Genomic DNA, 15,589 nt, shown 5'->3' on the forward strand with positions numbered 1-15,589 from the left:
AGCGACTGGTCCTAGCACACTTCAAATCCTGTCTCCCCCCCACCCTGGACCCCCACCAATTCGCATACCGCCGGAACAGGAGCACAGAGGATGCAGTCTCCATCGCAATGCACTCTGTCCTCTCACACCTGGACAACAACAACACCTACGCCAGAATGCTGTTTATAGACTTCAGTTCAGCATTCAATACAATCCACCCCTCACAACTCATCAGGAAACTGACAGACCTGGGTATCAGTTCCCTCATCTGCAAATGGTTACTGGACTTCCTGACCAACCGCCCCCAACATGTCCGGCTGGATAACCGCTGCTCATCTACCATCACAATGAACACCGGTGTACCACAAGGCTGTGTGATGAGCCCTTTCCTCTACTCCCTCTTCACCCACGACTGCAGACCTGCTGATGGTTCCAACACCATCATTAAGTTTGCAGATGACACCACGGTGATTGGCCTCATCAGTGACAACGATGAGGCCGCCTACAGGGAGGAGGTGGATCGTCTGGCTGAGTGGTGCGACAGAAACAACCTGCTGCTTAACACCGAGAAGACCAAGGAGCTCATCGTGGACTACAGGAGGAATGCTGACCCACATCCACCCATCCACATTAAGGGGACGGCTGTGGAGCGTGTGAGCAGCTTCAAGTTCCTGGGAGTCCACATCTCCGAGGATCTCACCTGGACGACCAACTGCTCCAAGCTGGTCAAGAAGGCTCACCAGCGCCTCTTCTTCTTGAGGACTCTGAGGAAGAACCACCTGTCCTCAGACATCCTGGTGAACTTCTATCGCTGCACCATCGAGAGCATCCTGACCAACTGTATAACAGTCTGGTACGGGAACTGCTCTGCCTCGGACCGGAAGGCGTTGCAGAGGGTCGTGAAAACTGCCCAGCGCATCGCCGGAGCACCACTTCCTGCCATAAAAGACATCTACAGGAAGCGGTGTCTGAAAAGGGCTGGGAAAATCATCAAAGACCCCAGTCACCCATCACATGGACTCTTCACCCTCCTGCCCTCTGGGAGGCGCCACAGGAGCCTCCAGACTAAGACCACCAGGTACACAGCAAATTCAAAAGTGTTAAATGTTTTGGTGTTAATAGTCTTCTTGCAAAAGTAGAGTTAATTTTACTCTAAACAGAGTCACATTCTTTTAATGTAACTCTGAGGTGTAAAATGATAGTAGTTAAAATCGAGTGTTAAAAATGAGTGTTTCTCTGTCAAATCTGGAGGTGTTACAATGGAAACATTAACTCTTGACCTCTTAACTCTGAACTCCTACAGGGGCTATGACACCAACAGAGTAAATTCACAGACTCCGCCCCCAGCACGGCTCCAATCGAAGCTGAAGTGAAGCCGTTTCAGAACATTTTGCTCTACATATTTGAGTTGTTTGCCATGCTTGGTAAGTCATTTTTTCAAAGATTGTTTCAATTATTTCTATTAGCTTTTACTTCTGTGGCTCTTTGGAGTTGAGGCAAAGCTGTGTGAAAGGCATTAGCCATGTTGCTCGCTGATAGCATAATATTCTGTTTTAGCTAGCTGAAAGGTATTGTTTGTGGGCAAATACCACAGCCTTGAAAAAAGCTTGCATGTGAATTTTCAGTCAAACCTTTGGTCAAATACACCTAAAACAATGTCTAGAATGTGAAATGTTGGTATAATGGTGCTGCTTGAAGCCTGAAAACGATCGCCCATAAAAAAAAAAAAAACCGAGCAAACAGCAGTAGCTGACGTCCTGACTCGATTCTACGTTAGCATAGATCCCTCCAGAGTTTTGTGCACACGGTTTAGGTAAAAATGAAAAAGGTTGAGGTTTTACATTTAGTTCAGTATTACCTGTTGCCTGTGTCCTTGTCTTTTGGGAAAATACTTTACACAAGTAATGGCTCAAAGAGGATTCCTTTTTTTTTTTTTTACTGTGCTGCAATTGTTTACTGGATTATTTGTGCCATTAATTAGTGTCAACTAATTTTTATTCAATCTCCGCACAGGATATGCTTGTGAAGATGGAATATGGGGGAGAGCAGAAGTGCGTTGAAGTTCCACAAAGGGATGAATGAAGGACATGCATATTGTATTGAAGAAATAAGTGATGAGGATGCTGTTATTTGCATTTACCAGCTCACCTATGTCAGACCTTTTGATAAACAAAATTCTAATGAAAGTGAGAACATGTACACTGTTACATCTTTCAGAAAATGTTTTGAAATTGTGGTGCACAGTTCAGAATAAATGTTTTTCAAAAACCATTGCGTCTTTTTAGTAAATGTTTATTTCCAAAAGAAATTTCTAGAAATTCAGAACAGTAAAATTCCTGCTTTTTAATATTAATTAGAAGATAACTCTTACATAGTTAAACTAAAATACTCTTTGAGAGTTAATATATAAACTCTTAACACCAAGTGTTAAATTATCAACTCCAGACAGATTTGGTGTTTAACACTAAATCAGAGTTAACGTACCAACTCTCCAAAAAGAGTTAAATTAACACTCTCTGGTGTGGACCCATATAGACACTTTAATAGTGTTGAAATCAAATCCGACAGTGTTAATTTGGACATGCTGGATTTGCTGTGTACCGGAACAGCTTCTTCCCCACAGCTGTCAGACTCCTGAACTCTGCCTCCTGACATCTGACCCACGTTAAACTCATGGACTGAACATACACACACCCACAATGGACAACTGTACCCTCAAACACAATAATAACATGGACTGAACCACCACTCACAACCACTAGCACTTTATATAGCCTCTGTAGAAACTATCTACACCCTCACTTATCTTAACTGCACTACTGTATAGCTCTGTGTAAATAATCATTCTGTACATTCGATAATCTTTAATCCTACAACTGTTTACAACTTGCATAGTTCCCATTTCTGTATAGCTGTATATCCCAGATTCTGTAAAGTTATTTATTTCATATTCTGTATAGTTTTTCATATTTATATCCTGTTCATATCCTGTACATAGCTTGTACTCACTACAGCCTGTACATACTTATAGTTATAGAATATTCACAACATACTTCATACCGTGTACATTATAACATACCATAATAGACCCATTTCTGTAATATACTCACATATCTATATTATTGCTAATATATATTGTAATATATCTATATCACTAAAGCACTTCTGGATGGATGCAAACTGCATTTCGTTGCCCTGTACCTGTGCATGTGCAATGACAATAAAGTTGAATTCTAATTCTATTCTATTCTATCCTCTGCTCATGTTAGGGAGAGAGAGCGCTTAGGTGTTGCTGCCCTCTGCTGGATTGTGTATTGTATTCAACTATCTAAAAGCATTTTGATTGTAAAGGGTGTGAAGAGTAAAAACGGTGTCTACTGATGCTGAAACAGCTTCCTGCTATGAAAAGAGCAATTCAGTCTCCAGACGAGAAGATGTTTGACTCTCTGATCATGCAGTCACACTTTCCACCACGATCTTTACTAACCAGTCACCTCAATCATTAACCGACAATCACCAAGCTTACTGAAATCAAATTAAATTGATGAAATCAATAACTGAAATATCAATATAATTAATATTAATTTACTTTTATATTGTCTTTAAAAAAAAAAAAAGTCAGACCATCCTATCACAGATGTAATAAGAAAAGAATTTTCATGATCATTAAAAAATCTGGAGTTTGAAAATTTGAATGTTGCTTTGAATCAAACTCTCACCTAACGGAGGGAGGAGGGGCTTTATGGAAGACGCACACATGCTTTTTCTCTGAAAGTTTTCAGAGATATCGACTGCAGAGTGAAACTTTTATTGTGCTAACAAAGACTTTTTAATTCTGTGTTCAAAGGTCATATTATCCACAAACAAACAAAAAGTTTAAGTAAAAACTTTATTAATCCCACGGAGATGCCATGGAGCCAATCAGCACACGTCAGCTGATCGATTGAAACATTACTGATTCAGTAATTGTGTCATCACACAGTTTGTCCTATAGAGGGTGTCTGGGTTCTCTGTATGTGGAGGTTTTATATAAATATATATTAAAATATCTCAAAACTACAAAATAAAAGCTCTAAAGAAACCTGCCAGTCCTAAAATGAAGCTTCCTTCGTTCTCCTGAGCTTTAAAGTGAAAGACTGAATGTGCATTAAGAGTGGCGAGGTTGAGGCAGGAACCAACGCTTTGTTTTTTTTAAAGCGCAACCTTCATCTGTTCACAGCAAATGGCTCGGCTCCACGCTCATCCTCCCACATAATCCGCAGGAAGTCCATCAAACACATGAACGCCGCAACCTTGCGTCTTCAAAAAAATTTCATCTGGATCAAGTGTGATTTCATTCAAGATACATCTGGAGGAAATACAGGAGGCAGTGAAAGTCTGGCGTTTCCCAGCACCACCTGGACACAGCGTCGAGACGGGAAATGGTTAAACTGGGGTCTCTGTGAGGTCAAAGGTGAGAGGGTTCAGGATTGAACGACCTCCAGTTTGGCGTGTGACGGCGCTTCAATGATTTCTCCAACCTGGAAAAGATCCTGAAACACACACATACAAAAAAGCCTGTCATTCATTGACAGGTAGTGATGCCCCGTACTATCCATCTGTCTTAAATTTAAAGTTGTACTTTTTAAAAAAAAAAATCAATAATTTACATGAACAATTCACCAATGATTTGCAGAATAAAAGCATGATGGTTTAATGTCCCCAACACAAAAAAGTAATGTAAAAGTACTTTTCAGAGGTTTTTGTGATGCTGCGTTGCATCTTTTCTTTTCTATCATGTTTTTTTAATTTGAAAGTTTTAACTGATCGATATAAAACTGTCCTGATCAAATAATGAGAAATTCTGGTGTTATCACAGGAAACATTTTAGATCAAATAAACACTGAAGGTACTTTAAATAATAAAACAAAGTGATTTCCAGCTTCTCTAAAGTGAGAATTTGCTGCTTTTCGTCACTTTACAAGAAACTTTTTAAATAACTGATCGTTGAGCCCTTTATGGATGAACTGATAAGAGGAAGTCACAGATACCTTATCGTAGATGACTTTAACGATGAGCGAGCAGCTTGGACATGTCGCCACCTCCTCCCCGTTCTCCAGGTCCTCCTTCAAAATAAAAACAAATAAAATCTTCAGGTTTCTGTCAAGGTTTGAATGTTTTTGTGGTTTATTCCTCTCTCTTCCCCAATCAGTCCACGAGTGACATGTTTAGCCGCATGTTGTCCTTAAATTGCTATCGGAGTGGTGTCCAAAAAACAATGTGGGCTTCATAGATAACTGGGAAACTCTCTGAAGGAAACCTGGTCTTGTTAGGAGAGATGACATCCATCCCACTTTGGATGGAGAAGCTGTCATTTTGAGAATTCTGGCCAAATGTATTAATGTATTAATAAAAAGTTGCAGTCTGCAGCTTCTCTCCTCCTGTTACCTCCAAAAAACCCCATCTCAATAGAGACTGTGTCAGCTCCCAAACAAATGAAAAACAAACAAGAAACCAGCAACAAACACCTTAAACATAAAAAAAAAATCAGAAAGAAGGAACAGTACAGTATCCACATCTGAACCAAAGAGTAAAACAGTGAAATGTGGATTATTAAATATTAGGTCTCTCTCCTCCAAGTCTCTGTTAGTACATGACTTAATAATTGATCAACAAATTGATTTACTCTGCCTTACAGAAACCTGGTTGTAGCAGGATGATTATGTTAGTTTAAATGAATCAACACCCCCGAGTCATTCTAACTACCAGAAACCTCGAAGCACAGGCCGAGGGGGCGGTGTGGCAGCAATTTTTCACACCAGCCTATTAATTAATGAAAGACCAAGACAGACTTTTAATTCATTTGAAAGCCCGATGCTTAGTCTTGTCCACCCCAGCTGTAAAACTCAGAAACCAGTCTTACTTGTTATCATATATCGTCCACCTGGGCCTTACACAGAGTTTCTGTCTGATTTCTCAGACTTTTTATCTGATTTAGTTCTCAGCTCAGATAAAATAATTATTGTGGGTGATTTTAACATCCATGTAGATGCTAAGAATGACAGCCTCAACATGGCATTTAATCTGTTATTAGACTCAATTGGTTTCTCTCAAAATGTAAAAGAACCCACCCACCACTTTAGTCACACTCTAGACCTTGTTTTAACATATGGCATAGAAACTGAACATTTAACAGTGTTTCCTGAAAACCCTCTCCTGTCTGATCATTTCCTGATTACATTTACAATAATTGATTAAACAGCAGTGGAGAGTAGACTTTATCACAGTAGATGTCTTTCTGAAAGCGCTGTAACTAAGTTTAAGAATATAATCCACCCACTGTTATCATCTTCAATGCCCTGTACCAGCACAGAGCAGAGCAGCTATCTGAATGCTACTCCAACAGAGCTCGAAGTGGCAAGACATTTCACCCGTTGCCTACTGGTGGTGGTCAGAGGGCCCGGTGGCGCCAGTATCCGGCAGCCTCGCCTCTGTCAGTGCACCCCAGGGTGGCTGTGGCTACAATGTAGCTTACCATCACCAGTGTGTGAATGTGTGTGTGAATGGGTGGATGACAGGTTGTGTAAAGTGCTTTGGGGTCCTTAGGGACTAGAAAAGTGCTATACAAATACAGGCCATTGTTAATAATTTTACCTCCTCACTATGTACGACTCCGGATACTGTAGCTACTGTGAAACATAAGGCCTCAAACCCGAAGTACTTGACTCTGTGGTATAACTCTCAAACACGTAGCCTAAAGCAGATAACTCATAGGCTGGAAAGGAAATGGCATGTCACAATTTTAAAAGATCATCATTTAGCCTTTATAAAGCCTGTTGCTTTATAAGAAAGCCCTCCGCAAAGCCAGAACATCTTACTATTCATCACTGATTGAAGAAAATAAGAACAACCCTAGGTTTCTCTTCAGCACTGTAGCCAGGCTGATCTGAAATCTGTGCACCTGTCACATAAAAGAAATCATCAAGATTGTACGGTCACTCTTCTCCATCTACGACATGTTGCCATTCGTTTTCTGTCGCTTTTCTGGGGCTGGGTCTTGGGGGCAGCAGGCCTCTCTCAGCTATCTCCAGTAGTTCTGGGTTCTCCCAGTAGGTCGTGATCTTAACACCTCAGCTGCCTCCTTTTAATGTGCAGGAGTAACATCTTTACCTGACACCCTCAAACTGACTGGCCTTCTCACCCCATCTCTGAGGGAAAGGCCAGCCACCCTTTGGAGAAAACGCATTACCTGATCAAACAATTGCAGGATTAAAAGTACCACAGGCCACCCAACACAAATGCTGCCTGTAAGAATAAACTCTCCCCTGAGAGCACCGCAGCAAAGCCGCAAGGTCTGAGGAATTGAACAGAGTTCAGAGAGACAAAGTGTAGGGACAGTGTAAAAACTGCAAGACCTGACTGCAGTCGCAAGTTTGGGATGCTTCGTGAATTACAAAGAAAGAACTCGTCATGCAGTCGGACTTTCCTGGATGAACCTTTGGATGGTGCTGAGCAGGCAAACACTATCAAAACTGATAAAGTCTGAGTTTCTTCTTGCTTATTCTGAGTATCTGTTTCAGTTTTAGAGTGTTCAGGTATGCCAGATGCATCCATACATGCATTTCTTCCAAACTATGTTTCTTTGTTTTAATGTTTCAAAAAGAAAAGAAAAAGAAGATCATCTCCATCAGTATATGACATATCACTAAAAACACCCAAACTCCATTAGAAAAAGTCTAAATTTCCCTCCTGTACACCCGTGTATTCTACCTGCAAAGAAATTAAATATCCTTCAAATGTCAGATCTCAACACAGAAGAGCCAACTCTTAGTCACTGAAGGCAGAGACCCACAAATAAGCTGCAACTCACTGCAGTTTTAGGATTTCTTCAGCCTGCTAACATGAAGGAAGTCTTGATATGGTGAACTGTCATCTTGTTCCTGAATTTAAGAGAGCTAAAGTTCACTTCAGCTACAAGTTTCTACTATTTCAGAAAAAAAAACTACTTAAAATACCGTCTTTTCTACCTTAAACCATGTAAAACAAAGTTTCATGATGTCACAAGAAATGACTGATAATTACTCAGTAGGCTTTGATTTGTTTGAACGTTTTTACTCTCTTAAATTTGAAGACTTTTAAATGGAGTTTGGTTCCGTTCACTGACGTAGTTTCACTGCTGAGAATAAAGTATGGTGCTGGTTTATTATTTTCTATTCTTGTGTTTTTCTTAATTTTTGCTGCTCTTAACTTTGTACTGTCCACTTTTTTGTCGTGACCAAACACATTTCCCACGTGTGGGACTAATAAAAGTTTATCTTAACACCAAACCAAACTTCAGTCAAATAATGAGAGATTTTACGTCCCACCTCTGTGGCAAATCCGAAAGGAAGGTTGAAATACTTCTTTTAAAAAAAAAAACGGACATATATCAACGTGCCATCAATAAATCCCTGCCGAATCCAGAAGAAGACTGTATCGATGATGAAGGGAGTGGGAAACTCTGTTATGTCCTCCGTGTAAATCACCCACTATATGAAGATGTAAAAACAGGAGATTTCAAACTGAAGTTTGGTTTGTAGCTGTTAGCCGTGAGCTGAACTTACTTTGGTGATGGCGAAGCGGTCTCCGCAGGGACACGGGAAGTAATACGTCTCCGTATCCTCGTCGTATTCAAAGTCCTCGATCTCCACTTCGTCGTGAAACACCGACATTTTCCCCTAAACACACGCAAAGTCCACACAGAACAGCACCAGATCCGCACCGGCAAAGCGTGCCTGCAGCGCGGTGTGATGACGTACACAACCTCTGACTCAACGCTGACGCAACTATCAAAACAATAACACAAACGTGGTCAATGTAAAATAAGGAAAAGTGAAAAATAAGAGCAGTAAAAGAACAATAGAATAAGTTATAGTGACAATATTGAGTTTTAAAGAGCTAGAAAATTTTTTGTGTTTTTGCCATTTTTAACTACGACTGTAGATTGTAGTTCCCACTTATGTCCACTATAAGGAGCCAATTTATCAGAAAACCCAGCTCATATAATTTCAACCGTTGTACCTTTATATTCATAATAAATACTAAATAAATACACATGTAAAGGATTAATAGATACAAGTCAACCACACATTTAATAATAATAATAACAATAATAACAACAATAGCAATGATAATAATAATAATAAGAAGAAGAAGAAGAAGAAAAAGAAGAAAACAAAGACATTTAGATGATGTTGAGGATCAGTTTTAAAGGGCAAATTCTCGAAACCTTTAGACTGTTTTTCAGTGGCATTTGCTGTTTTATGTGCTGGTGAGGCTCACCATTCAAAAATGTTTAAATTTGAGCCCAACAGAAACTCTGCTGACATGATTTCAGTGTGATTTAAGACCAAGGCTGAGATTGTCGAGGCTAGGCTGTATGGCGGGTCCAAACTCAGTTTTCATTGATGGTAATTCGCAACAAACAAAGAAAAACGCACACGGAGCAGAGCAGGAGAAAAACAAACACACAACCTGAAAATCAACAGAACAATGAGCAGCGTGACAGTGATGATGGATTGAAATGACCTGAAGATGATTTCATGAAAATGTTTTCATACTTTCTGGTGACACGGCTCGAGGTAGCAACACTGTCGACAAAAATAATTTCAATAAAGATTTCTTTATTAAAAAATGAAAATAAAAGCCAACAAATACAAATGAAACCTCTCATATCATCACTGAAATCTTCTAACTGTTGCAAAATTAAATACAAAGGAAGATATTTTATATGTTTGGATCAGTGAAAAGTTATTAAAATGACATTTTCCCCCAAAGGCCTCAGAATCACCTTTGATTACAACGAAGGCCCAGCCCACAGCCTGACGGTCACAGGAAGCTCTCACTTCCTCCAATCACAAACAAGCTGAGTCCTGAAACTTTCTCTGCACATGCTCAGTAGAGGTGTGGCAGCCACCAGATCCACCTATTGTATCAATTTGAAAATCCTAGGTGACATATTTCTCAAGTTGTAATGTTCACAAACTTGCCTGCCGGCCAACCCAGTGGGATGATGACAATACAAGTACCTCGGGCTGTGGGTGGACAATAAACTGGACTGGTCATGCAACACAGAGCACCTGTATAAAAAAGCACAAAGCCGACTGTACTTCCTCAGGAGGCTGAGGTCTTTTAACATCTGCAGGAAGCTCCTGAGGATGTTTTACCAGTCAGTGGTTGCTGGAGTACTTTTCTATGCTGTTGTGTGCTGGGGGAGCAGCACAGCAAAGAAGGACTCATCCAGGCTGGAGAAACTGATCAGGAGGGCTAGCTCTGTGGTCGGCATGAAGCTGGACACTCTGGTGACAGTGGCAGAGAAAAGGACATTAAAGAAACTGATGGACATTATGGACAATGCCAGGCATCCTCTGCACACGGCCATTAACAACCAGAAGAGTCTGTTCAGTGACAGGTTGCTTCTCCCCAAGACAAGAACTAACAGACTTAAAAACTCCTTTGTCCCACACGCCATCAGACTGTTTAACTCCTCTCTGGAGGGGAGAGGGAGGGGAAACAGGAGGACAAAGGAGGGGGGAACAACTAAGCTGTAGTGCCTCTTCACCTCACTGTGCAATACCTTTTGTGCAATACTTTTGTAAATAGTCAACAGTGCAATAGACCTCAATACTTGAAATGTGCAATTCACTTGTATTTTTATTTTTTATTCCTATTTATTCTATTTATCCCCTTCGTATATTTTATTTATATTGTCTCTGTATTTATATGTGTGTGTGTGTGTGTGTGTGTGTGTGTGTGTGTGTGTGTGTGTGTGTGTGTGTGTGTGTGTGTGTGTGTGTATATATATATATAATATTCTGTAACTCTGTAACTTCTGTCGGTGCTGTGCTTTTTTGGAAATCGAATTTCCCAGAGGAACCCACCCGAGGGATTAATAAAGTTCTATCTTATCTTATCTTATCTTATCTTATCTTATCTTACCCCATCAGTCATAACAACTATTACGAAATATTGATAGTTATAATAAATGTCAGAAATTGAGAAGCTCAGTTTTTGTTACCCAGAGTGAAAACACACCAAACCCAGCTGTCCATGATGATGAGCAGCTGCAGATCAGGTTTCCTGAGTCGTCACAGTCCAGTTTGTTAAAGGTTTTAAAGATCCTGTTGCTTTGGGAGTCTGTGTGAAAACACCCAGTTCCAGTGCTTCAACAGGAGCCACCGATAAAATAATAATGAACATCAAAGCCGTTCAGAGGTTCATTTAACTGCTGCAGGCATCTTTCCAATGCCAAAGTTTATGGTTTCTTTTTTTTTTATCTGATATTTATTTTATTTTATATTTCCTGTTGGTTGCATTGTCTATTTATTAATGATTTACTTCAGCAGAAGAATGCAGAGTTTTAACTGAGTGCTGCAACCACTGATGTGGTCTTATCAGCAGGACAATAGGATTTTTCTTTTAGTGCCTGGTGGAGCCCACACTTGTCAGGTCTGATACTTACAGTTGTAAAGTGCATTCAAACAGGTTTTATGACCAACTTTAACTTTCATTCTTTGGATGCATGTGGCAACTCCACTAAATTGTGGTAGTTCACAGAAGTAATCTTCAGGGCCTTGATCTCAGCTATCTGGATCAAAATGTTGCACATGTTTAGCTACGAGCTCAAGCACTTAAGAGTGTGGACACTATTACTCCTTTCTGGAACAGGCAAGAATAAGCTGGTACTACTGGTATGTGAATCATGTGGCACTGTTCTCTGTGCTGAGAGCTTTCATACATAGTTAAAGTAGACAGAGAGTCAGAATCTGAGAGTCTGTGATTGACAGGGCAGTGGCAGCCTAAGTAACATTTAGGTTTTCCACAGGAAGGGCTTCTTCCAGAAACTAGGATCAGCAAGCTGTAGTAATGGATGAATGTAAGCAGATGGAAAAACAAACAAACAAAAAATACAAAGCAGGTATGAAATTATTTCACAAAGAGTAATCAACTGAACTAGACTTGTTACCACAGTATCAGTTGTAACAGTTTGGCAACAGGTGAGTGGAGAACTGGCTCTTGTGCTCCAGGAGGTGATGAGTGGATGTGAAACAGATGTGTCCACCTGCCACTTGGCACACGCGAGGAAGACATACCTCCAGGCTAACCCACTAGGAAGTTTGACTGCCATTTAAACTCACATGTACACAAAGAAAGGGAAAGAGGAGGCTATAACTATCACATTCATAGTGGTGTAGAGAGGAGGCTGAACAGTTCTGGAATTTTTTAAGTCCCCCTTTAGCGTCTGGCTAGCAGGTGTAAATAGACCGCAGAGTGCTGGCCTGATGAGTTAACTCTTCTGTGTTGTGCTAACTCATCAGGCCAGGGCTCCACAGTCTATTTACACCTACAGGCCAGTGGACACTGTTTCAATGATGAGGATGTACACATCCTGGACAGGGAGGAACGCTGGTTTGAGCGCGGAGTCAAGGAGATCATTTACGTGAAAAGGGAAAAACCATCTCTGAATCAAGGAGGGGGCCCAACGTTACATCTTTCACCATCTTACAATGCTGTGATTGCAGCCATTCCCCAACTCTCTGTGAATGGTACTCATAGCCACTGATTAATGGCCATTGATCAATGGTCATGACAGTTTGCATATTAATAATTAAGCAACTGACCTCATAGCCCATTTTTCGTCAGCTGTGCTAGTTTCAGTCATTGTGCAAATGTACTGTTTATAAGATTATGGAAACCTGCAGTCAGCTGAGACTGAAGAAGTCACTTGGATGAGTGACAAAACGTTTCTTGCACTGAAAACACCACGTCCAGATGAGCAGAATCAACCTTTTGGAATTTCCTTACCTGGATTATTGAGCATGCTCGATATTACAGAGTTATAATATTATAGAGTAATGATATACCAATACGAAAATTATCCAATAATATTTAATCCATCCATCCATCCATTTTTTCCCGCTTATCCAGGGCGGGGTCGCGGGGGCAGCAGCCCAAGCAGAGAAGCCCAGACCTCCCTCTCCCCAGCCACCTCTTCCAGCTTGTCCAGGGGAACACCAAGGCGTTCCCAGGCTTGCCGAGAGTGTCCTGGGTCTGCCCTGGGGCCTCCTCCCGGTGGGACATGCCCGGAAAACCTCACCCAGGAGGCCCCCAGGAAGCATCCTTGTCAGATGCCCGAACCACCTCAACTGGCTCCTTTTGATGTGGAGGAGCAGCGGCTCTATTCTGAGCCCCTCCCGAATGGCCGAACTTCTCACCCTATCTCTAAGGGAGACGCCAGCCACCCTTCGGAGGAAGCCCATTTTCCACTGCTTGCATGCGCAATCTTGTTCTTTCGGTCACTAGCCACAGCTCGTGACCATAGATGAGGGTAGGGACGTAGATCGACCGGTAAATTGAGAGCTTCGCTAGAGTGTAGAGAGCTGAGTGTAAAAAAAAGAAAGAAAATTTAATCTCAGACCAAAAAAGGTTTACTCTGCTGTTCTGCTTTTTCATCTGTGTTAATTTTGGTCTGCTGTATTGTACAACATGATCCAACACATACCGTGGATGCTCTTTATGTTCCTCCAAACTTTGCCAGAACTCCTTTTAGCTCCACTGAACTGCAATCAGGGGCGATTCTAAGATCAGAGCTTTGGGGGTGCTGAGCACCCAGAGAGCTGCCCAGCCAGGCAAGATAAACTTTACTCGTCACGACGAGACTTCTTCCCTGTCTCTGTGAGTCCCTGCATCCTTAAATGTCTCCAGTTGTCCCGAGTTCCGTCTGACTGTCTCCTTGGTGCATTTAAACCCCTGTTCCTCCCTGTCCTCATCGTCTGTTGTCTTCGTTTCCGTTATCAGTCATTAGAATTTTACCATCTCTGTGCAAGTCTGCAAATTTCTTTATTAAATCATAAGATTCTTAAATTCATCAAGTCTCTCTCTACCTGGGTCCTCGTCACAAAACATGACATCATTGTTTTGTACATTTTAACACAGTCCCCATATTTGTGAAAGAAAAGCAAAACACTTTTTTTTAAAGTCTGTAACAAAACCATCAAATTTGATAAAGGTTATTTAAATGCTGCAAAAGAAGAATGGATTGGAATAGAAAAAATACATATCCTAACCTTAATTACTGGGGGAGAATAATGAATGATGATCATAGTGAGTAAGAAGTAAACTGAGTGCATTTTTTGGACAGAGATTCACTTTTAATATGTATGTATAATACAATAGATACATAAAAATACACTCCAAAAATAGAGTCCTTGAAATGTACAAAATATTGATAAAAATAATTATAAAAATGGAGGCAACTTTGCCTATGGTACAATGTATACAATGTATGAAAAGATCTTTACTGCAGATACTACTATGGCTCTGCAGACTTTTTTCTTTTATTTTAATGTCGCCTCACCTTGAGATTGGCAAATCACTTTTGGTGGTCAACTCTCTCAAGCAGTTTAACAGTTTCTGTTTTGCCTGTCACTGTACCCCAGGGAACAGTGACAGGATTAATCTTTGGTCAGTGCTGAGTAAACACTGTTAAAACGGAAAAGTCTGAGTTGGGTTTTTCTTCCTTATTCTGAGTATCTGTTTCCGCTTTAGAGTGTTCAGGTATGCCAAATGCATCGAGACATTTCTTCAAAAATGTGTTTTTCTGTTTAAAAAAAAGGAAAAAGAATATCATCTCTATCAGTATATGAAACATCACTATAAATACAGAAATTGTATTAGAAAAAGTCTACATTTCCCTCCCATACACCAGTGTATTTCCATTGCAAAGAAATGGGATATCCTTCAAATGTCAGTTCTTAACACAGTACAACCTACTTTTAGTCACTGAAGGCAGAGACCCACAAACAATTTGCAACTCACTGCAGTTTTAGGATTTCTTCAGCCCGCTAACGCAAAGCAAGCCTTGATATGTTACCGCCGTGAAGTGAGCTGTCATTTGTGAGCCACGATAAAGCAAGCCGCCTTATTTCCGCCACATAAATTTTCCACACATTTCTGCACTAAGCTTTACGGTAGCACTTCTTCTTTGTTGTTGATCACAAAAAAAATGCACGAGCACACCCATGCGTGCACGGACATCTCACACACATGCAAGCACGCAGGCACACATGCATGCACGCACGCACGCACGCACGCACGCACAAACGATTTGGAGGTCTTTTCTGCAGGAAAAATGAAGCTCAAGGACAACTGTTTTTCCTAGTGTTAATTCATTATTCTTTTCAGTTTGGTTAGCAATGTGAATCTTCATTCATCTCAATCCGCAGCAAAATTCCTGACAAGTTTAAGGTCAGTTATGCTCAAATTCAATACAGTCAATGCAATATAATCACATTATATTTAAAATATCATTAAAAAACATCCTGATAGTTGATGTGAAACTTTCAACACATTCTTCCTCTCTTCCACCTACTTTGCGTGCTGTAACATTCCTCAGAAATTATAGGATAGTTATACTCAAATTCAATACAGTTACTCAGTATAGCATCATATTAAAAAAAAAAAATCATCAAGCATCATGAATAAAATCATCATTTTTCACTCCATGGACAAAGGGCAAAAAAAATGCCCCCCAGTAATAATATCATGTGACCACAGTCCATTTAATGCGCGTGGGATCCAAAAACACAGAAAG

The 15,589-nt window shown here is 40.6% G+C and overlaps 1 protein-coding gene across 1 annotated transcript; it reads right to left on the bottom strand.

The window, feature by feature from the left end:
• Window positions 1-2,525: 2,525 nt before the first annotated feature.
• dph3 (diphthamide biosynthesis 3) lies at window positions 2,526-8,750 on the bottom strand. Its single transcript, XM_085399583.1, has 3 exons — window positions 8,562-8,750; window positions 5,010-5,084; window positions 2,526-4,511 (listed from the first exon to the last, which is right to left on the bottom strand). Exons 1-3 carry the CDS (start codon window positions 8,667-8,669, stop codon window positions 4,443-4,445), a joined length of 252 nt encoding a protein of 83 aa, XP_085255709.1. The 5' UTR covers window positions 8,670-8,750; the 3' UTR covers window positions 2,526-4,442.
• Between the last annotated feature and the right edge of the window lie 6,839 nt (window positions 8,751-15,589).

This window comes from Rhamphochromis longiceps, linkage group LG23 (genome assembly GCF_057381845.1).
Source record: "Rhamphochromis longiceps isolate RC_006_pf linkage group LG23, R_longiceps_female_GT1.1, whole genome shotgun sequence".
Classification (NCBI taxonomy): domain Eukaryota; kingdom Metazoa; phylum Chordata; class Actinopteri; order Cichliformes; family Cichlidae; genus Rhamphochromis; species Rhamphochromis longiceps.

Bases quoted from the DNA above. Each gene is read 5' to 3' on its own strand.
- dph3 (XM_085399583.1), bottom strand. From the start codon at position 8,669: ATGTCGGTGTTTCACGACGAAGTGGAGATCGAGGACTTTGAATACGAC. The intron at 5,085-8,561 runs GTAAGTTCAGCT...TTTATTTTGAAG, and splicing joins ACCGCTTCGCCATCACCAAA to GAGGACCTGGAGAACGGGGA. The intron at 4,512-5,009 runs GTATCTGTGACT...TGTGTGTTTCAG, and splicing joins TTAAAGTCATCTACGATAAG to GATCTTTTCCAGGTTGGAGA.